Below are 24309 nucleotides of genomic sequence, written 5' to 3' on the forward strand. Positions count from 1 at the left end.
CTCCATCACAGAGCACACTCACACTTACTATTACTAGGTCAGTTTACAGACACCAATAAACACTGCATGGTCTTCTGAGAGGTGAATGGCATCTGGAGAGAACACCCCCAGACATGAACAGAATTGGCAAACTGACAGTGACCGTGCCAGGAATTAACTTCGAGTCCAACTTTTCTATAAACAGTAAATAATAAATTGTGTATTAAGTATATTATTTATGCATTTCATTCCAATATAATTTAACAGATTTCAAGATATGTCATATTTGCTATGAAAATAAAATTAATAAGTTGGCCACAATATTTTATATACTGCATTTGATTTGACTTCTGGCTTTTAAGTCTAACACAACTTGAAATTTGTAGTCCTGTATTTACCCTAGACATAGCTTACTATTTGAATCCTATACAGTATAGATTAAGCTTCTTACAAGTGAGTAGCATTCTAACTAAAACACAAGTTTGTGCTAAACAGGTATTAGTATAAAGCATTTTTGATAAGGCCTCCAGCGCAAAATAACATAAATCTACTGCATCTGTACATAGTGGGATACAGTATGCTGTACTCTACTGACACACTTTAAAATGACCTTATCTTGGAGGGAGGCTGTGAAATACAAAGCAGTTTTCTTCTTCTTCTTCTTTTAAGAGGAGGATAACATTTTTCGAAAAGGACAGGGAAAGTCTGGATGAGATGGTGCTAAATATGGCACTGCCACGATTTTGAACACAATGAAAATGTCAAGGCTGCAAGTAGCTTCAGACTGTTCCGCTCCATACCTTCGTGATGTGTGTAGGTGTGCAGAAAAGAATGCCATCAGAATTAAATAAGGTCAGGAAAGTTCGAGCTTCATTCAGAACAGAAAAAGGGTGTATTCGCGTTGATGATTCGCTTTCCTTCTTGGTCAAATGACCTTTCTGTTCTTCTTTTATTGCAGTTATTTAAATTCCGTTTTATGTGCGTTTAGGGCCTCTTATTGTTGCCTTTGCTCGTTTTATCTTCTGGTTATAGCTAAATCGGTGTAAGTACAATACCACCTGCATTATAGTACACCATCGAGAGCTTTGTGTTCAACGCCCAAATGTATACACAAAAACACGAGCCGTCCCGCTCACCTCGGCAACTTTATTTACGTTGCCCGCCTGACTCTTGTGGCAAACTGCACTTGCACTGCACACCACGCGACCGCATCCGGATGCCTGACTCAAAGGGGAAAAAAAGGGCAAACAATTGTGGCGCTCATCAACGATCTGTTGGTCATACTCGGTTCTCAGTGGGTATTGCGTGTAACCGATCTCACTTTCAGAGTGCATTAAGTGAAAACATCCTGCATAATGCAGAACCCAGACCGAAATGGATCAGAGAGCTGGCAGCGCCGCGACGGACGCAAAGGGCGCTTAGCAGAAATCTCCTCATCGGATAGTTGCTCCCTGCACATCTTCATCATTTCAGAGGTGACCACGAATGCAAGTGCGAGGGCTTTTCTTCTCGAACAGAGCAGAATGAGATGTATCCTGCTGGAACAGTAAACAGGACTTGGTCAGTTGCTTTTCTGCGCCTAAGGGCTCTTCGCTTGTCATTAGATGGGATTTTTTTTTAATTAGTCTCATTATTTTATTTTGGTCAGAATTATAACTTCTAACGGTTACCTGAGGGCCCAGATTCGGTTATGTTAGAGTAAAAATTATAAGCTGTTCTAATGTAGTATCTAATAAATGTACATCTAGTTATAAAAGTATGGAAATGCGGTTTGGATTTTACAGAATTGCTCGCGCCAACGAGCGCTTCATCTGTTTACAGATTATTCTGCTGTGGTGTGTTATGATCTTTATAATACTCTAAAGACTGACCATTTTATAAAATTATTATGATTATTAATTTATAATAAATATATCAATATAATCATTGTTATTATATTATCTTTAATTTCGCTCCAAAATACTCGTTCCATTTAGAATATTATTATCAACAACTTGAATTTCGGCATTACGGGACGCAGATTATTTCATTTCATATATAGGACTAGAGGCTTTATCTAATGAACTTTGTGTTTAGTAATACAAGAGGCTCAGATGTGAAACTATGACTGCGTGTAAAGTCGCGTTCGACTGACAGACATTTCAGGGTGGTTACTGCCATGTGCAAAAAATGGATGGCTAATTTGTAGGCTAGTTTTACTTTTATAAGTTTTTTGGAATGTAAAACTGGATAGTGTGAAATACCTTCCTATACGTAATTTAGCTTTAAGTTGTACACTATAGCCGTTGATCTCGTGGTTAACGTTTTGGTTCAAATCCTGCTACTAACATGGTGTGACCATAAACAAGTCACTTCACATGCATTACTCCAATTGGAAAAGCAGTTCTAACTAATTGTATCTGAAATGCTGTAAATCGTCATATACTAATAATACTAGCACATCTTAGAGCGAAACAAGTATTCCTTCCATTTGGCTGGAAAATACATATTTTTGTATACATTTGTGGTCGTTACCACTCTTGATGAATGATTATTATTATTTTGAATATGACCTAGGTCAAGGCGATTTACAAAAATATATAATAAATGAGACAGACTATACTGCTTGGAGGCGCAGCGGCTGGCATGACTGCCCAGCAATCACAGTTTTATTGCCATCTGAGTACCCCCTACAGGTTTAATCTCACAGCTAAAACGTGATGTCCACGTTAATTTTATTCTAACATTGTTAATGGGCCCCTTACGGACAGGTAACCTAACAGGACCCAGAATTGTACTGTTAGTGCCGTTGCAGGGTCTGGCCTTCATGCTGGGGTAGCGGTTTTTAAAAATGTTCAGTTTGTGCATGTACGCTTTTGCACAGTTGCCTGACAACTGTATACGATACAAACCATTTTCGGCTAAGAATTGAACTGTGATTCCGAAATGGTCTGTTTCATTTTGTTCAGAAGCTGCCTGGCACAGAAAGAGAAGAGCGGACTGTGTAACAAATGCGCGTATTCAATATTTCAATCAAAACAAACGAGCAAGATTATTTGGGTCTAATGAAGTACAGGGCCCTTTTCAGTTTCTTTTAATGGAATCTGGGCTTCTCCAAGCCTCCTCCTCTTTATCAATTTATCATTTTTTTCTCTTCTTGTCTGAACTGGCAATCCCAGCAGGTGATTGATTAAATCAACCACTGCGCCCAGCTGCGGGATACATCATTGAACAGGCAAGTATAATCACGGGAATGTTCGGAACACCTCTGTGATGCCAGCGATTCCCTCCATCAGCGTACTGAAAATAAACTTAAAAGAGGAACCCAGGGAGTCCCGGGACGATCATCTGATTGAGAGCACCAAATGGGATTCGCACATCGGGATTGCACAGAAATCAAATCGCACAGCCTTCTGTGGGCGGTCGAGCTGCTTTGTAGAAGGACCTCCTTGTCTCCCCCTCCTACCCCCCGAAGAGGGAGGGAGGGAGGAAGGAGGGGGGATACTGTATAAAGCAGAGCAATAATTATTACTTGCTGATTCCTAAACCGTTCGCCCTAAACGTGTGCACGTTGAACAGCGGCTGGGAGCTGCCCTGAGTCGGGCCCTGGAGAGACCTGTTGTCGGGGCTGACGCGTAGCTCTCTACCTGCGAGCCTCGCCGGACTTGTCAGCACCAAGCTAAGCTGGCACGAGGCCCGCGATATCAATGCTGCTGCTGCGGCTGCTGCTGCCATGGCGACAATACGATTATTTTTTTGCACACCTCAGCGGCGTGAGCATTGAATCTGGGAATCCATATTGCAAATATTACTATAAGAGTAAGAAGCAGTGCTGGAGAGATGTTCTGTGCATAGATTTGTTTTGCGATTTTCTTTAATCGTATATTTTCCCTTTCAGTGGCACTGACACTGCTTCTGTTGGATTCGCAGCCCATGGCCAAAGTCGACAGCGTGAGAGGTTATTTCATCATTCACAGCCGGTCTTTGCTGCTGTTTCGTGATATCGTGTCTTGTCTTATATCGCACTTTTAATTTTCGTGCGTCTAATTAGACGTTTAATTATGCAATCAGAGTGAGCAGATGGTGTGTCGACTGTTTGATTTTTGTTTATTTGTTTTTTTCTTTATTTGAATTCTGGGTGGATATGCAGTAACATGCACAGAGCTAACATGAAGAGAAGCAAAGAAGAAGCGGCCGAGGAGGAGGATGCGCCGCGCACAGCAAGGACATTTGAAGGAAAAACCAGGAAATCCTGAGCGAACAAGCACGCCGACACACGGGTCACCTTTTCTAATGAAGAAGTGAATTATTGAGAAAATGAAATGCCTAGTCAAACAAATCTCTCTTTTTACACGTTAAAACAATTTATTCAAGGATAGAATATAGATTCATTTGTAACCCAACAAGAGTCATCTGGACGGCAGAGAAAAATCAAGGACCTCTGTTCAGTTACTGCTCTTAAGCTAAAATCAAAGGAACGCTGAGATTGACAGCTGCGTGTCACTTCCCGCTATGGATGGAGGCGACACAGGAAAAGAGAGCACTAGTATCAGAAGGGGCTCGGCAGTCGTTGCTGCCCACCCGGATGGGGGATCGGGCGGCAGCAGAAAAGGCAGAGGCAGCCTGTCATCACTGGTTTACCGGCGAGCAGCCGCACCGGACTGGGAAATGGATGAGGCGGACTTGATAGCGGACGGGGATGCAGGGGGCCAGTCTCCTGCCGGTGACACGATCAGTGGACGGGGCAGCCGGAGCAGTAGCCTCGCCGGAGCCAGAAAAGATGTCACCCAGAAGCGGCAGTCGGTAATGGGATTAAATCCCAAAGAGCCTGCCTCCCGTTCCAGCACCACGCCAGCCTCCTCCCCCGCTTCGGGCCCTGCCCAGTCACACAATCCGCAGAGGTCTGTGGGCTTTGCCAGAGCGGCACTTGCCTCCACGTCTTCCAGCGGCGGCGGTGCGGGAGCGGGTTCGGGTGCGGGTGCTGCCACCCCGGACCAGATCCTGCCGGCAGCTGAGGCCGAGGACTATAGCTATTCTAACCAATCGACATTCATGCAAAGGCAATTCGGGGCCATGCTGCAGCCGGGGGTCAACAAGTTTTCCCTTCGCATGTTTGGTAGCCACAAAGCGGTGGAGATCGAACAGGAGAGAGTGAAGTCAGCCGGTTTCTGGATCATACATCCCTACAGCGACTTCAGGTGAGTACAGCCAGGTACCTGGGATTGAGGGGGGACGCTCGAATGACAAAAGCTACAAGGAAACGCAGCGCATTTCCTCAGAAAATCACACGCGACTTCCACTCCGTTCTTCAGAGCCAATTGCTATTCTTACCTGACCGTCCTGTCACCTGGGACTACAGGTGATATACACAAGACAGGAAGCGGGGCTGTACTGTATTCCTATGCCTGCCGCAGGTATCAGAGGGACTTATTATACTAAGTTATATTTATAGCGCCATGTCTCCTTTGCTCAGATTCAACTGTCGTATCCCCAAGACGCAGATGTTCTGTAGTTCCTTTATCCGCCCCCATGTGATACTTATTTTATATTTGTTACAATATATGCACTTTATTTCACAAAAAGTAGTACATGAAAATGCACAGAGTTTCTGAAGTTACTTTTCAAATACTGAGTAAACTTTTTCAGTCTGTGTTTTGAGAGTTACGGGTTAACTTTTCGATTACTTGGAATATTAAGGGACTTAATGCACATGATGGAAATTGATGGGTAGGCGTGATGCATTTGGGGGAACTGATGAAAAAGATTCTGAATCAACACCTTGCAGCATTTGCTCTGGGCATTTTTCAAACTAAATAATTTACGTCACGTGTAAAAAAAAGTTATGGCAATTGTGACGATTTATTGACGAATTGCTTCTAAGCATGTACTTCTACGAGCAGTTCAACGGACCTGTAAATAAGGTGAAGCTTCCTTACAGCTCTACAGTCTGGGTTCGACACGCTTCTTGTGTACTGTTTGCGTGGATGTTTTCGAAGTGTGTGCGTAGGCTTTTCTACCATGTCCCAAACAATCGCGTGTTAGATTTATCGGTGTCTTGAAATTGGATGATTATGTGGGCACAAATATGAATGTGTCAAAACTGGGGCCCCGTCATGCGTTCATTCCAAGAACAAGCTGCTGCCTGAATAAGTTCCGCCCACCTGATCAGCACTCAGTTTTAATGATAATGGATGGATGGATCCATGGATGTGTAAAGCAAACCAGCGCTGGCCAAACAACAGGTATACATCTGAGTTATGTTTGTTCGTTTGGCACAATCGACAAGACATCTCACCATATTTCTTAACGGAGTTTTGTAATTTTTGTAAATTAACGGAGTAATACAGAGGAGAGGCACTGGTAGGATAGGGAATTATTTTCTTAGTAGGCTAAATATGGTTAAAGTGAGCTACTAGTAAATTTAAATTCAAACCATATTCACCTGTTACTATCCGTCTTTCACAGTTTAGTGAACGTTTGGCCTGAACGCAACCTGCTTAGGAAACCACGTCTTACATATCTTAGACAAAAAATAAATACTCGTTTACTGGAAGTTTGCGGTGGACCAGTAATTTACATGTGCATTGTAGATTTGTGTATTTCCAGCTGATAGTGGTGGATCACTCTGAAGTTTGCACACACGCCGACTTGTATAGCCTATAACGTGCAGTATTCATGAAGAAACGCTAGGGCTGTCTAGTATTTCAACCAGGCTAATCATGTCCGAATTTCAACCTGCAGTTTTGTCTTACTTGCAAAAGGCACCTGCCGATCACAAACTCCTAGGTAAAAAATTATGCGCAATATTTTGTTTGGAAAAGACAGCTGACCATTTTAAACATTCAATTTTCATATTCATGTTTTAATACGATATTTATTATGTAGGCTTATTTTTACTGTTTACGTTTCCACATTACTCCGTTTTTGTTTAATCTGTGAACAGCACATGCAAAAAAGCAGCTAATTTTAAATGTTTCATGATTCATTGAGATAATGCAGGCAAGTTCAACAATAAATGACCGTGTATTTTGATACCACAGCAGGGCATGTTCTGTCTATATTGTAACGACGGGGAATTTATTAACGTGCTGCATTTTACAGAAGTAAGCACGTTCATCGTTTATAATCATTACAAATATCGAGAGTAAGCCTATAAAATGCCAAACTACATATGTTTAGCAATTAGTGCCAATGAAGACATTGTTTATCGTCAACGATTCAGTTATCACTTCCAACTTCTGTCTCAAGATTACAACAAAGGCGGTAAAGAATCTGTAATTAACTGTTTTCAAATAAAACCAACTTTACTACTCCCTTGAATCCTCCTGTCAGTTAAGTAAAAGATTCACATCTGCGATATTATTTACTTAATCTTCAGCGTTTGGGTTTCTTGATTTGCTTAATATGCTAATTTTTGGTAGTTTACATGAATTCCTGAAAGAGATGATTATATAAGCGTTAATATTTAGCAATTACAAATGTTTTCTGAGTGCGGAAACATTTAAAATGCTACTTGATGTAAGATTAGGCATTTATATATTAGGCACATATTATGTAATTAAATATTCATAAACAGTGCAGGAATACATTACAATTATTACAAGTCGAGACAGCTGGCACTGGAAACAATTTCTTAAATACCACATGGAACATTCATGCCTCATGCTTGAATTTCATGTTTAGTACTGCAAATTGTAATATTTTGTTCAACATTTTACACAAAGGGGCATTTTCTAAAATACAATAAAATAATATACTCCAGTAGTCCATATCAAGTATTCAAAACTTGTTAGTGTAGTAATAATACTCATAAATAAAGTCAGAATTAAAAAAAAGTCTATATTATTTGATTATTTGCTTTAATGAATTTTAAATTCAAAGTACATGTGAAGGTTTTGTGATGTGTTGGTTGTTTTGCTTAATTTCTAGTCAAAATTCAGTCAGTTATTACTTAAAGAACACACATTTCTGAGATGGGGAAATGCAATTCAGTCCATGTAATACAGTATCTTAACTGAATCTTTAAGACTTTAATCCTAGTCTTGTATGGAATCTGTGTGCTCTTCTACCATTGTTTCATTTTCTACTGGGGGCTTTGTTAAAAGTTTTGTTCATTTTCTTAACCCTGGCATTGAATGATGGTCCATCTAAATTGAGTTCCTGTTTTATATCTGATGCTTTCATTACAGCATCCAGTTTACCTAAAACAAGTACAAAATAAGAAAATGGATGGATGAACCATTTAGAGTTTCGGCGCTGTAGAGTTTATATTTCTGTATTGGTGAGCAATTTCCTAGAAGTTCACATACTTCATGGAGTTGTGGTATAGTGTAAATCACATTGATTTAAAACTTCCACTATGCTGTAACTGAAATATATAAAAAGCCCTATTTATTTGTTATTGAACCCAAGTCTGGCTATGAACCAAACATAATATAACCATCAAAATAGAGAAGATCTTTTGTAAACTGGGAAATATGCATCACTGTAAATTGCGGGGACATTGCTGGTATTGTATTCAACAGATTTATTTATTTATAACAGACTGGATTCAACAAGCAGTTTTTCTCTTTATTTCATCCTCCCACAGTCAATGCCAAGTGTAGCCTTGAGTGATGGCAATCTGCAAGTACTTACATAAGTCTTTAAGATATATGGAAATGTTACGTCCCATTTGGCCTTCTGTTTAGGATCTCTAGAAGAGATAAAAGAGAAGAGTCTGTATCCATCTGCTGTAGTATACGCATTAAGAGCATTCTGCTAGGATGCCAACCTGTCACTCTTCCTACATTTCATGTAGTGCCTTTTATTATCTTAATCTTTTCAACAAGTTTTGCAACCTGCCTATAGACAAGTACTGTATATAACAAAATAATATATTTAAAATATAACATAATATTGGTGGCATACTGACACAGTAGTTTTACTTGTTAGCTCATAGCTCCACTGTGTTCAAATCTCAGACCAAGTACTATCTACATGTAACAAAACAACAAAGGAGCAGGTCACTGAATATTTAGGAAGTGGGCAAACCAATATATATTTAACAAAATAATATGTAAATTAATAATAAAAAGACATACATGTACATGCAGATTCATAACAAAAGAACGTTGTATAATGAATAGCAAGTAAGTTAGAAAAAGAAAATGCATTTATTATTTACAGCATTTTCAAAACAAAGAATGTACCATATCAGCATTGTACAGGAAATAAAAAATGCACATACACATATAAAACAGTTATACGAGTTAACATTAGGTGTTTCAGAACTCACATATGTAATCATCCAGAGAGGATGTGGCTAACAATTTAAACCCAAAACAAAACAGACTTAGAAGAATAAAAACAACCAAGATGAAGAAGATCATTGTAAAGTATACCTAGAAACCCAAATTATGTAAGAAAAAGCAGTAGAGTTCTAAATCCATGCAGGTAGCCAGTCCAGGTTTCACTATCCTCAAGAGCCAACTTGTGTTTGTAATGGAGTTCTACAGACAAACAAGGCTGCTAAACAGCTAAATGATTTACTCTTCCTCATCACTGAAAGCTTTCCTTCTTCACATTTTTACTAAGTTCATTTTGAATTTCTTTTGAAGCTGGCAGGGATTTTCTGTTTTTCTCTATGCTTTCACCACCTGGACAGTGATGTTTAGTTCACAGAGATCATTTTCATGTTACAGTATTTAGCATGCTTTTTAAATGAATGGTTACTGTGTCATTCAGTAGGTCCCTTGCCAGACTGACTCAGAATAGTTCACTGCCAGACTGGGCAAACCAAACTCCCCCATTTACTCTCCGATTAATTTGTTATTTTCATTGTTATTGAACAGTTTCCGGAAAAGGCACACTGCCAGGTATGCAATTACATTCTGATGAAATTCATAATCGGCCTTTTTATAGTTATGCCATGACAGGAAAGAACAATAAAAATGAATGACATTGTCCCAGCACCTGGGTGTTCTATTATGTCCCACAGATGCCAGCTTAGTATTCTAATAATGTATTATTCCATAGCAGAATATCCTAAGTATATTGTCTCAACACATGCTAAAGCATTTTTGTAATTCAACAAGACCATATCAGGGAGTGTATTCAGGTTTGGGGTCCTACAAGGCTGTTTCTGAACAAACAGTTTTGTTTATAGATGCAGACTCATTTGAGAACTTCCAGCAAGGAATTTAACCTCCTTAAGTTGTATCATTCATATGAAGTATACTATTCACATGCACTGTACTCACATCATGGTCTCTAATCGGTCACTTAGTCAGCAAATGCCATCATACAGTTGGCAGAGGAAGGGAAGTCACTTAACATCTGCTGTTCTATGTTGATCAAGATATGGAAAAAATATCTATCATATATTATTAAAGTTAAATTAAAGTTAAAGTTTCAAGAAAATCTGAATGAAATCAAAATAGATCTACACAATCTGACCTGGTGACAGTCAACATGTTTTCTTTGCTAATAAAGAGCTGTCAAAAAAAGTTAAACTCTTCCTTCAAAACACTCTTCAAGTACACATGTCTGCATGGAGTGTATGTTCTGTTCCTTGTTAAGTTTCATTCTGCGCTTTCAAAGAGCTTTGATTTTGCTCTGTCTCACTTCCACCAGCAGACAGTATAAAACAGTACATTTTCAGTTTACAAGCCTGTTAGTAATATAATGATGGCATTGTCATCATCATTTATGTTAGCAAGTCGGTGCCTAACAAAGTCTTTTCTTGTGTGTGTTTCACAGTAGTGCTGTATTGGTGAAAGCTCAGGTTTCATTCTGAAGTGAAGGATGAGCCAGAGCAGTAGCATCAACCTTGGTGACAATATTTTGCAGTATGGTAAAGATGTATAATTTGAAAAGTCTTATATCATACCATCTACTGAGTGACACAAAAGGTTATTAACCTACCTTTTTAGTTAATAAGAAAAAAAATAATGCTAATGTCACGACTAACTTCACAAGAATATTAACCTGTAATTAAAACAGTTATGCATAAACAAAATGAGAAAACAAAAACAAAACTCAATAAACAAGGGCTTTGATAAAATGCAAATACTGAATTTGCACTTTAGAGTAGAATGCTTCATTCCATATGCGATACGCGTGTAATGCTTGCTTGACATCCAAACTGATTATCACGTAGGGCCAATTTTCCCATTGTATTATGGTAACTATTGCTATTGAGTTCTTTAGCACTGAACTAGGTTATATAAAATTTGTATTCACTATGTACTGCATATAATAAATTATATTTATGTCAGTGTGGAAACGTTTTGGCGACCTTTTCCACTGCCCACTCCACACTGTTGTATGTCCTTTCTTACTGCTTACTTCATGACTGCCCTCTCCATAAGTCTTTATATTACATCTATGGGTTCACAAAAATCCCATAGAAATTCAGAGGTCTACCCCAGAGGTTCATTTGAGAATTGGTGCCACAGTAATTCACAACATGAACATATATCATATAAATATACAACGTTAATGTAAAGAAGGGGGTGGCACAGTGGCGCAGTGGGTAGCGCTGCTGCCTCGCAGTTGGGAGACCTGGGGACCTGGGTTCGCTTCCCGGGTCATACCTGCGTGGAGTTTGCATGTTCTCCCCGTGTCTGCGTGGGTTTCCTCCGGGCGCTCCGGTTTCCTCCCACAGTCCAAAGACATACAGGCTAGGTGGATTGGTAATTCTAAATTGGCCCTGGTGTGTTTGTGTGTGTCCTGCGTTGGGTTGGTTCCTGCCCTGTGCCCTGTGTTGGCTGGGATTGGCTCCAGCAGACCCCTGTGACCCTGTGTTCGGATTCAGCGGGTTGGAAAATGGATGGATGTAAAAGAAAGTGTTCTTGGCCATCCTTCTTATGAACTGGGTGGGACAGTCAGTTTCCACTTGAATAAACACACTTGTTTTTTCCTCTTTTTCTATCACTGGATTATACATGTGGCCATTATAGTACATTTATCTGTTATGCAGTTCATTTGTTAAGTTTCTAAACTGGACAAGTTTGTTTATAAAAGGAATAATTGATGATACCGTTTACCTATGATGAAAATCTGGAATTTTTTTAGGTGATTGATTAAGTTTTATAAATGCTGAACCTATTTGTTTTGTTGTTCTTTTTCCTTTTTTCACAGCAGCTTTGACAAAAATGCCCTGAAATAAGCAGGATCATAGATACACATTAACAAGTAATTTTAATGAAATTGGTGTTGATTGATGAAAATGTTAATTTGCCAATCTTGTATTAGTAGGCTAATTTAATGTGTGTGAATATACCAGCAAAGCTTTTGCATTACATTCCAAGTTGGTTCCTGTTGTATTACAGTCTACCTGTCTATTATAATGAAATATAAAGAGCAGATTTGGAAAATGAATGAATGGACCTCTGTGATGTCAATCATTTTGTCTAAAAGAAACCTTGGTAAGCATTGGTTGTACTGGCTATTTTGTAAAAAGTGAAAATGCTTTGAATATCTTCTTGTCCACTTTTGTGAGTACATAAAATATAATGCTTCCATGTTCTGTCTTATGTCATAACAAATATCAGAATAATACTGTGCTGCAGGACAATTATTTCTACTACACCGTTTATTCAAAAATGCTCAAAAAATATCTAGTTACAGATGCAGATTTTTAATATTTCAGACAATGCCAATTAAGTCAGGTTATTGCCCATGTTATAAAGTATTATTCAGATTTTTGAAAATAAAGTATATACAGTATTAAGAAGTCCTAAGAAATGATGCTCATTTTACAGATTGTTCACATTTATTACTGTTATCTAAAAGTTTACTGTATTTTTCTGTGTTAACAAAATTACACATTGTTTAAAGAATCATGAAGCTTGAAATGCTTTGTTTTACTAACAGCTGCAGTTTATTCCCACAATTCATTTTTAAACTAGAAAAAAATTATAGAACTGTTTTTAACACATATTCTGCTTTAGCATATTTCATTTGAAAGTGTGTGATTGTAATACCAATAAAAGGACCTAGTTTCTAGGTTTGGGTGCAAATCACTGATGCTTTGAATTATATTTTTTGCCAGCTTGATATTTTTCAAATGAGATTAGACTGACATTGGTGCCTCCTATTTTCCCAATGAGGAACATGTTGCAACAGAACCTAAGCAGCCAGTGGATTGGGACAAGTCAAAACAGATAATCAGTTGCTCAGGATCAGCCACAAAATACAAGTGTTATTTATTCATGAGGAGGGAGGGTGCTGCACTCCCTTGTACTTTCCAAGGAATAAAACACTGTCTCATTAAATGACACTGCTCACCATGACACAGGATCTAAAGGGAATTTATGTTTACCATCCTGCGGTTGGGCAGTGGAAAGAGTAGTGTTGCTGTGATGATGTGGCAGCCTGACCAGTTAAAGATAACCCCTTAACTATGAAGTTTACTCTTAAATGATTTACTTAGGTTGTTTTTAGCTTCTGGCTCCTTCAACCCATGTCTCTTTCTAGTTCATCTGAGAGCAGAATCTGTTTTGTCTGTGTGCTTAGTCTTGAGCTTGATTGCCACTCGAATTGCTTTCTGCATGGGGCCGGCATGTTTTCCCCATGATCATGTGGTTCTGCACCCATAATCTAAAGTCATGCTGTTAGATTGACTGGAAACTCTAAACTGCTGTGTCAGTGCAGACCTCTCTAGAGTTGCCTCACTACTAGTGGCTGCTAGAACAGGTTCCAGTTTAACATTTTTTCCTGGTGAGGTCATTCCATTTAATGCATTCAGTTCAGGTTCTGATCTACACAGCTGCATTCACAACAGTTGAGAAAATGGACTTTCAGAGTTAAGGATCATTCTAATTTCCTTAACCGCTAGCCTTTTGATTGCTTTGAGGTAGCAAACACCCTGAGCTATTGATTGCATGACATTTGCATTTTTTAATTCAATACTTCTTGAGGCTTCTGAGGCAGGAATTAATAATCCACCAATATGTGGCAGGGCACATCCTTAATGATCAAGGCAAAGTCAGGCATAATTTCATAATTCCGTTGTGGTTTGTCATTTTCTCATTCGGCTTGCCACAGGGAAAGTAGTGAGGTAGGCTGGGCTTATGGGAAGCTGTGGTGGATCGTTTATGTTTTTGTATGTATTAGCCACATACCTTTATTTTGTAATTTTGCCTAACGGTGTTTCTTTAGAGACAGGTATCACTATAATACAAGGTAATATTAATATAGTTGTCAACAAATAAAATAGAGTTAATTTCAAGAAGTTTCCATTATAGAAATGACTACATTTAAGAGTACAGTAATTTATTTTTTAACACAAACAATACAGTAGGATACAACAATTCCATTGCTGATCCCAGGTGACACAGCAGGAAGGGTGGTGTGATGCAATTCATTTTGTTCTATTTTGTTGTACTTAGGAAAATCAGTTAATTCAGTTGTATGGCACAGCATTGCACCAGGAAATTATAGTGGTTTTGCAGAGGCTCGACCCAGTTCTATTTCAGGTTGAAAGGGAGATTTGTAGAAAGTTTATGTTCTCCATTTATCAATAACAATTTCCTCAATGGCCTCCACCTTCCTCCTATTACTGAATGACTTGCTGTCTTGTCAGCTGGTGTTTATAAATTGCTGGTGTTTGAGTTTGTGTATCTGGGACTGGTTCCTGCTTCATTCTGCTGTTGGTGTAGACACCAGTTCTCCTTTACACTTAACTGTGTTAAGCAATAAGAAAATCAATGGAAATTTCTTTCACAAAAAATTCACATGAGAAGAAACACTGAATCTCAGAATAACATCTGGAAGACCTTACTGCAACTGCCACACAGTTTCCCAAACCCAGTATTTCTTGAGAGATAACAAGATTCAGTCTAGTCTCATGTAATCCTAGAAGCCTTCAGTAACATCTTAATTTAAATAACACATCTACAGAAAGACCCGACTGTTTGTCTATATGCACTTGTCTCTGCTGAGAGTCATTTGAATACATTAAAACAAATGAAAGCTATGTTTTGGAATCAGAAACTACAGAGCACTCATATTTCACTCAAATACACCAAGCAGCACATGATACTAGTTAAAAAGTCATTTTGAATAAACTGATTGTGCTTCTCATAAAATTTATTTCTTTAATTTTTAAGTTTAACTGCCCCTAAAAGCTTCCAACACAGTGAAATCTAATAGCTGACCAATCTGTTTCTTTTGTCAGACGTATCTGTTGTTTGCAAGTAGAAACTGAAGTAGATACCAACTGTCATCAAGCAATGATAAACTTATTAACAACATTTTTAAGAAGTATGAATTTAATCACATTTTAACAGTGAATGTAATACTATTTAAGTGGATTGAAATGGGGTGGCACGGTGGCGCAGTGGGTAGCGCTGCTGCCTCGCAGTTGGGAGACCTGGGGACCCGGGTTCACTTCCCGGGTCCTCCCTGCGTGGAGTTTGCATGTTCTCCCCATGTCTGCGTGGGTTTCCTCCGGGCGCTCCGGTTTCCTCCCACAGTCCAAAGACGTGCAGGTTAGGTGGATTGGCGATTCTAAATTGGCCCTAGTGTGTGCTTGGTGAGTGGGTGTGTTTGTGTGCGTCCTGCGGTGGGTTGGCACCCTGCCCAGGATTGGTTCCTGCCTTGTGCCCTGTGTTGGCTGGGATTGGCTCCAGCAGACCCCCATGACCCTGTGTTTGGATTCAACGGGTTGGAAAATGGATGGATGGATGGATTGAAATGGGTTTCATGGTTAGCAATTGGTTGCCAAGGACAGAAGAAACACCGACATGATATGTGCTGGGACTAGAATGCTCCATGGAAGGAAACACATTGAGGGCATCAAGGTGAATGAAGATGGACAGAGAACTGTAAGGAACCCAGCTGATTCTCTAAATTCTAAAAGTTGTCAGTAAAGGCAAATTCTGCTCATTATTCTATCATGGGTGCCTGCACATTTAACAAGGAGTGTGAGCTCAGGAATGAAGTATTTCCAGGTGTTGCCAGTGGGCATAGTAAACTAAAGGCTTTAGAATTTTGCAGCAATGTCCAAAACTGAACAAATGATTCTAGGAATTGTCTCAAAGTACTATACTCAAGTAAAGGTTTCAAGGCTGCTCTCAGCAACAACCTAATTTGGTCTAGAATTGGGTATTGCATATGGGCTAAGGCAATAAGTTAAGACTAGCAAGAGTGCTGAGGAGGGAGATTTGCAAAAGGGTCGGTAGAAATGTAGTGTGGTTAATTAGATGGAGTTTTATGGTCAGTAAGTGAGTAAGCCACCTCGACAGTCATTCAGGTAGTGGAAGAGACCTAGTACAGCAGCCAAAATATATTCTGTCTTTTTTCACTACCCTATTTTTATCTCTTGCATGTTTATTTTGGTTTAACAAAGCTGTTTTTTTAACACTCTGCAGTCTTTTAACTGCATGTTACAGGTAATGTGGCAAACAGTGAAACGCGCCCCTGCTACAGAACCTGATATTTCAAAACATGTCTACCAGAATATGTTTTTACCGCAGAATTAGTGATTCCCATCCCCCTTGTCTTGATGAACTGCTACAAGAAGTTGGTCACTGCACATACCAAATTCAGCATCTAAAACACATCAGACTTGCATTGGTTTGCTTACAACACAAATGTAAACAAGGAAAATGCAGTTTCCACAACCATCTAAGCAAAGATAACTTTGTGAAAGGATCTTATAAGTGACAATGTAGTTTTTTAATTTTGGTCCAGAATTTAACAACATCATCCCCAACAAGCTATTCACAATGTCAAGGGATCCTGATTTATACACCACCTGTAGAGACATATGTGAAATGTAAATAGAGATCAGAAGATGAGATGTGGCCAAACTCTAAACAGAAATCAGAAACATAGGCTGTTTATTCAGGGTAGAAATCCATTTAAACATAAGACTAACAAAACAAATCTCACACCAATGAGTTGAATATTTGTATCCACAATCTCAGATAACCAAGAAGTGCATAGTGCTTACTTTTATACTATCATACTACTTATGTCACATGTTGCACTCCTGAGTATCTCCACCCAGCAATGTCTTGGGTATAATATATACACATCATCAGAAAACAGTAAAGGCATTGTGTAAGAACTTACTATAAAACCAAAGAATAAATTATGTATTTTGGTTCTCCTTAGTGAAAAAAACATAAGAGAACCAAATTTGACATCAGAGATGCAATAATACTGCAAAAAAGCAAAGAAATGGAACTAAATTACAACACTGTGTGATTTTGACCCAGAATATTCTGACTGGCAGAACTCACACTGTCAGAATTATATAATACCAAATCTAACACCCTCATAACTCAACACAGAAGCACCCCAAGGCCATGTACTTAGCATAATGCAGTTATCCCTGTCAACAACTTTGCTGATGGTATAACAGTTGTGGAACTGATCACCAGAAATGACAAGACACCCTACAAGGAGTAGGTTAAACTTCTTACTGTATGGTGTGGAATTGACTATCTGTCTATTACATAATCTAATTGTTGGTATTAGGAGGCTTAGTGGTAGCAAGCTCCTACTGCTATTTACAGCCCTTCTCTGGAAACAGTAAGTTCTTAGGAGCCACATAACTGAGGATTCCCTTCTAGTCTTTCAATACAATAATCTACAAAGACTATATCGATGACAAGTTCACCTCTAGATCCTGGCATTTCCTATTACTAAACCACAGTGCACTGCATACTGACAAACTGCAGTACAGTCCTATATGACAAATGCATACAGGTAGACCACACAGTGCTACAGTGAGTGATTCAAATGGCCTACGTTATCACTAGGGCCATGATTCCTCCCAAGTAGGATATCTATGACAAGACATGCTGGAAGAAACAATTCTTTATCATCTCATACCCACATCCCATCAAAGGATTGTTTGTTCTTTGGCATATAGCAAGTAATATAACAGAATTCAACAGTGTACCACCAGACTTGCAGTTTATATCCCTGAGCCTTCAAGCCCTATCTTAAACCGGCGGCACATTACACAACTTCATTTGCTGGATCTTGTCAACTTTAGGATATCAGATCACATGACTAAGAATCACAGGAAATGTCGACTTACAAGATTTCATAATCATTTTCCAGTACAGTTTCAAATTTCCAATGTATCACAAACTCTCTGCATGCTGACAGTAAATTAACATGCTGCCTGACAACACCAGTGTTACACAAAGGCTTTCCAGGTATGGTGAGTTCAGCTGCAATCTCACCCATTATATTTTTCTTTTTTAATTTTGTTATGGTACAACAAACACAAGGCAAGCCTTTCTTTTGTGTATGAGGTCCAAAATAACTATGTTCCTTCTTTCCTTGTGCCTGCTTTGTATGCATTGTCCTTCTGGGTGAGTAGTCAGTGTTTGTTAGTTCACACACATACACACACTAGACTACCACTACAATTTAAGACAAAAAAGCCTGTTTGATTTTGCTCGGGTGAGTTGCATTCAAGACTGGTCTGAGTTACTGGGAATATCAAACCACACAACTGGTGGTCATTGGACAGTGCTGTTACTGCCCCCCAAACCCAGTAAGATGATGCAAATGATGTCTGTGACTGAAAATCAATGGAAAATTTCTGTAGTATGATGGATGCTTTACATGCAGGCATCTGATCTGTGATCAAGACTCCAGTGGGAAGAATTTGCAGCACAATTCTACAGCTTAGTGGCCTTTATTGTCTGATTTTTACTGTTTAGTACATATTGTACACTTATACTGTTATCCATCCATCATTGAATTTTCTAACCTGCTTGTAGAGTTTAGTTTTAATTTGAAACTACTGCATATTTGTTGGTGCTTATTTTTATTTCATTTTACCATGTACTTTATTATTGTCAATGCATATTTGATGTTTGTGTATACTAGCAGCAAACATTGTCATGTACAGTAAGGGATTATGACAGCAAACAGAATTAAACTGAATATTAACCACTAATCTTTAGTCTGATGAAAAAAATTCAGCAACATGAGAGTAATGGTGTCCCAAGACAAATAAACAAGCTTTGTGTTGGACTCTGGTTCTAACTGTGTGCTCCCTAGCAACCACCTTAACCTCCAAGCAAAAACAAAAAAAGTGCAACAGTGTATAAAATCAGTGTATACAGCTGTACAAAAATTTGAAATAAAGATAATTGTCTCAGGATATATGCCTGAAGCGACAAGGTCCATATTGATGTATTGGGTTTAAACATGTGTTCTATACTGTAGTTGGACATTGTTGTTTCTAAATTGTCAACAACTGACAAATTAAAATTTGCTACAAACTGCAACAAGAAATGCACAGTATCAGTATATCTGAATATACTACAGCCTTTGCTTGGGATCATCCATTAATCAATTTCCTTAACTATTTAATCCAATTCAGGATGCCAGGCTTACAAGGCAGTAATTGGCCATAGAAGGGCACCTCAGGTCAGTGGTGTTACAATTACATTGGAGCTATTTTGGATCATCATAAAACAATGTTACATTGTTTCTTAAAAAATTATAGTTCTGATGAACCCACTAGTTTCTGCAGTACTCACCTCCGCTCTATGGCCACTTCAATGTACAACCCCAATTCCAAAAAAGTTGGATCACTGTGTAAAATGTAAATAAAAACAGAATTCAATGATTTGCAAATCTCATAAACCCAAATTTTATTCACAATTGAACACAGAAAACATATAAAATGTTGAAAGTGATATATTTTACTATTTCATTAAAATATTAGCTCATTTTGAATTTGATGGCAGTACGTCTCAAAAAAGTTGGGACGGGGGTAACAAAAGGCTGGAAGAGTAAGTGGTACTAAAAAGAAAAAGCTGGAGGAATGTTTTGCAACTAATTAAGTAAATTGGCAACAGGTCAGGAACATGATTGAGTATAAAAAGAGCGTCTTCGAGCGGCACAGTTTCTCTGAAAGTAAAGATGGGCAGAGGTTTTCCAATCTGCAAAAACTGCTTCTAGAAATAGAATAATATTGCTCAACATAAAATTGGGAAGACTTTGAATATCTCATCATCTGCAGAACATAATATCATCAAAAAATTCTGAATATCTGGAGAAATCTATGTGTGCAAGGGACAAGAAGAAAATCAGTATTGGATACCCATGACCTTTGGGCCCTTAGGCAGCACTACATTAAAATCATTCAGGATTCTGTCATGGAAATCACTGCATGGGGTCAGGAACACTTCCAGAAATCATTGTCTGTGAACACAGTTTGCAGTGCCATCCATAAAAGCCATATGTGAACATGATCCAGAAGCGGCTGCCATTTTCTCTGGGCCAAAGCTCATTAAAAATGGACTGAGGCAAAGTGGAAAACTGTTCTGCGGCAAGACACATCAAAATTTGAAATTCTTTTTGGAAAACATGGACGGTGCGTCCTCCGGACAAAAGAGGAGAGGGACCTTCCGTCTTGTTAACAGTGCTCAGTTCAAAAGGGATGCATTAGTGCCTATGGACTTGGCAGCTTACACATCTGGAAATGCACCATCAATGCTAAAAGGTACATACAGGTTTTAAAGCAACTTATGCTCCCATCTAGATGATGTCTTTTTCAGGAAACCCTTTGTATATTTCAGTAAGACAATCCTAAACTGCATACTGCATTTATTACAACAGCATGGCTTCGTAGTGGAAAAGTCCAGGTGCTGAACTGGCCTGCCTGCAGTCAAGATCTTTCACCAATTGAAGACATTTGGCACATCATGAAACAAAAAATACAACAAAGAAGACACAGGACTGTTGAGCAGCTAGAATTTTATATGAGACAAGAATGGGATAACATTCCTTTCCAACTCATCTCTTCAGTTCCCAGATGTTTATGGACAGTTGTTAAAAGAAGAGGGGATGCTACACAGTTTTAAACATGGCCATGTCCCAACTTTTTGGTGATGTGCTGGTGCTTTTTTTCAGTTTATGATATGTTTTCTATGTCCTATTGTGAATAAAATGTGGGTTTATGAGATTTGCAAATCATTGCATTCTGGTTTTATTTACATTTTACACAGAATCCCAACTTTTTTGGAATTGGGGTTGTACTAAGACAGTGTTTTATCATGTTCAGTCCTGGGAGCATATTAAGGCTGTAGATTTTTGTCCCAACCAATTTCTGCTTTTAATTGGACTCCTGGCCAAATTTTAAAAATCTGTTATTTCCTAGTTTCTGTGATTTGGAGTCAATCCAAAAAAAGAATTACAAAATGGGGTGGTATTAAGCATGTATGTTTGCGACAACTGGAATCATTTAGGTTTTAATCATCATCATCTTGATTTTCATTCCACTTCTCCAGGTCTACTGATAATTTAAGCCATTATTCACCAAGCAGTGTATTAGTAGGTATGACACTGAAGTAGTTACAGCCTTTCAGCATTCAGTGTTGTTGCCCTGGTGTCAACTTAGAATGTCATTAATTGCCATTATCAGGATAAAATTAAAGGAATAAACTTCCCTTAAAAAGGTGAAAATAAAAATGTCAGAGGGAATTAAGCACTAAAAGTTATCACAAAAAATACAAATGTTTCTTAACTTGTTATATAAGTAAATATCACACTACTGTGCTTTTCTGAATGCAGAACAGGAGGAGAAAAAAACACAAAGTTAAAATGACTTATGGACTGTAAAGCTGGTTTAAAAAAAATCAGTGACCACAGTGGGCCTCCAAGGCTGAAAGGATTAGGCACATAGAAAACTCCCTTTTAGGTATCTACTCACCCAAAATTAAAACAGACTAAAAGCTGAAAGGAGACTATTCTTCTCCTTCATATATTTTTTCTGCATGGGTACAGCTAACAAAGGAAAGGTCATAACATTCTGCTTTAGGCTTAAGACTGTAGAATAGGGATCTGCCTCACTTTTAATATCATGGATGCACTTCATTTCCAAATCAGCTGTTGTATTCATCAGTTTGCAGCACTCTGTCAGCATCAATGTTGCTGTGCTGCCATTAAAAAAAGACACAAGATTTTATTCTAAAATATTTTCATAATGTGGAAATAATAGCACTTGCTAGTTGTTTCTTTCAAATGCTTCAACCAATAAAACAAGGAAAACTGAACCAGCAATAGACACAAGTCTATTGTAAATAAGCATAAAGACAAAAATAAAATTCAGCTACTGTAAATTTCTACAGTTGTATGCATAAAATACACATTATTCAACATTCTATTTATTTTTATATATATATATATTATATATATACATATATATATATATATATATATATATATATATATATATATATATATATATATATATATATATATATATATATATATATATATGTGTGTGGTCTAGATTTACCTATTGTAGAGAAATATGGTGGGATGATTGTGAAATATTGCATGATAATATCTACATCATACACAGCATGATTTCTCCTAAAGCAACCATGGTGAAGAAAAGCTTCTGAAATGGGAAATAGGATTAAAGGGAGCCATGCGCTGGGCACAAGACAAAAAAAACTTAAATTTGGGACCAATTCATTGCAGAGTCTACCCATCAACATTTAAGCCTACTAGACCAATTTAGAGTTCCCAATAAGTGTAAGATACTGTACGTGTATTAGTGATGCTGGATCTTCAAATATGGTACAGTTAGAATAAAACATTATACCATAACAAGGGGGTTCCCCCCTGTTCGCTTCACATGCCAGCCACTTTGCGTCTCTGTTGCTGGCATTGTGATGAGGGGTCTGAACGCACCCCAAGGAGATGCAGTCGTTCCTCCGAAACCTCCTCTTAAATGGTGATACAATGGGAAACAAATAGTTGTTTTTTTTACCTCCTCTTTGCTCAATCAGCTGCTGGCTTGCTGCTCCTGCTGTGCCGAACATTTAAAAGCCTGTACAGCTGCTGTCCTACTCTTTGTTTTATTTCTGGCCCTAGGCGTGGTTAAATTTTTTGGCACAAAAGTGAGTTCTTGATCTGTTTTAGTTTATAATTTAAAAATGGAATAAGAATCTGAAAATCTAACATCTCATTAAAGTTCGATAAATTCTGAAAAGAATGATACCAAACATATATATGTAGGTTTTAAAATAAGCCTGATTTAAAGCGTGACAAAAAATGTGACATAAAAACATCACTATATATATATATATATATATATATATATATATATATATATACAGTATAGTAGATACACAAAAATAAAAAAACTGAACAAAATAATACCTTGCAATAAGTACACAGAAATATACATATACGGTATATGAAGACATTATACTGTCATCAGACACAACGTAGCCCTTACTCAAAAATAACATTGACCATGTTATGCAAAAGTAACATTTACCATATCATGATATGGAGTCAGGAACCATAACAGCTAAATCCCCACTGTACTGGCCTGCATCAGGCTTTGCAGGCCCAAAAGGGAATTAAGTCTCAAAAATTAATTCAGTTATCTGGGTGTAGATAGATAGATAGATAGATAGATAGATAGATAGATAGATAGATAGATAGATAGATAGATAGATAGATAGATAGATAGATAGATAGATAGATAGATAGATAGATAGATAGATAGATAGATAGATAGATAGAAATGTTTCTTGCATTACATGGATTAAATATAGTAGTTGTTTAGAATGACAATTCAGTAAGGACTAATATTCTCAAATCACCATTTTTAACAAAATGAAACTTTAAATATAAAACATTTTCAGTAAAATTGAGTGATTTACGTTTTGCAACTATTTGTGTTTCCTTCTGTAGTTATTTGGGTGGAGGTATTTAGAATATGACCTCAAAAATTAAAGTGCATAAAATTTAGAACTTAGTCTTAGAACTTTGGTTCTCTTCCCACTTCCCAAAGATGTATAGATTTGGCAGACTGATGAGTCTAAAGTGGCCTTGTATGAGTGAGCTGCAATAGAGTGCTACACTGACCAGGAATGTTTCATTCTTTACACCCAAAGCTGCCAAGGGAGGTGCTGGAGCCCAACAATTGGTTTAAGCCTTAATCTACCCAAGTTTCACGATGGATCAGGTGCTTTAGTATTTTTTTATTATTATTTTTATACTATATGTGTCTTCTTTGTGTGATTAGTGTCTCATTTCTAGTTATTTCACGACCTGAAAAAGTATGGATTTTACTTGTCATTTTTTGTATGCTAGTATGTCTTAGTAAAAGAGAACAGATTAGTTTTGTAGTGCTTCTAGTTGTATCTGCTTTCTCCAAACTTTGAAAAAGACAAACTTGCTTCACGTTAGGTGCCAGATAGCAGAAAAAAAATGAGCAACAATGCAGACAAATGTCTCAGTCAACATACAGATAAAAGGAAAATGGTCTCCTGTCCTGCATGAGACCTTTACAATTAACAAGAAAGGGAAGTCCAAATTCATCAATTCAAGTATTTAATAATATTACCAACATGCTTTTTT

The 24309-nt window shown here is 37.9% G+C and overlaps 1 protein-coding gene across 1 annotated transcript in view; it reads left to right on the forward strand.

Moving 5' to 3' along the window:
* Positions 1-3376: 3376 nt before the first annotated feature.
* The window catches only part of hcn3 (hyperpolarization activated cyclic nucleotide-gated potassium channel 3), an 86498-nt gene continuing 65565 nt past the window's right edge, over positions 3377-24309 (forward strand). Inside the window, exon 1 of the mRNA XM_028793373.2 lies at positions 3377-5156. Within this exon, the coding sequence (XP_028649206.1) occupies positions 4471-5156 (686 nt within the window). The 5' untranslated portion in view covers positions 3377-4470. The remainder of the gene's footprint in view (positions 5157-24309) is intronic.

Source organism: Erpetoichthys calabaricus, chromosome 2, assembly GCF_900747795.2.
Source record: "Erpetoichthys calabaricus chromosome 2, fErpCal1.3, whole genome shotgun sequence".
Classification (NCBI taxonomy): domain Eukaryota; kingdom Metazoa; phylum Chordata; class Cladistia; order Polypteriformes; family Polypteridae; genus Erpetoichthys; species Erpetoichthys calabaricus.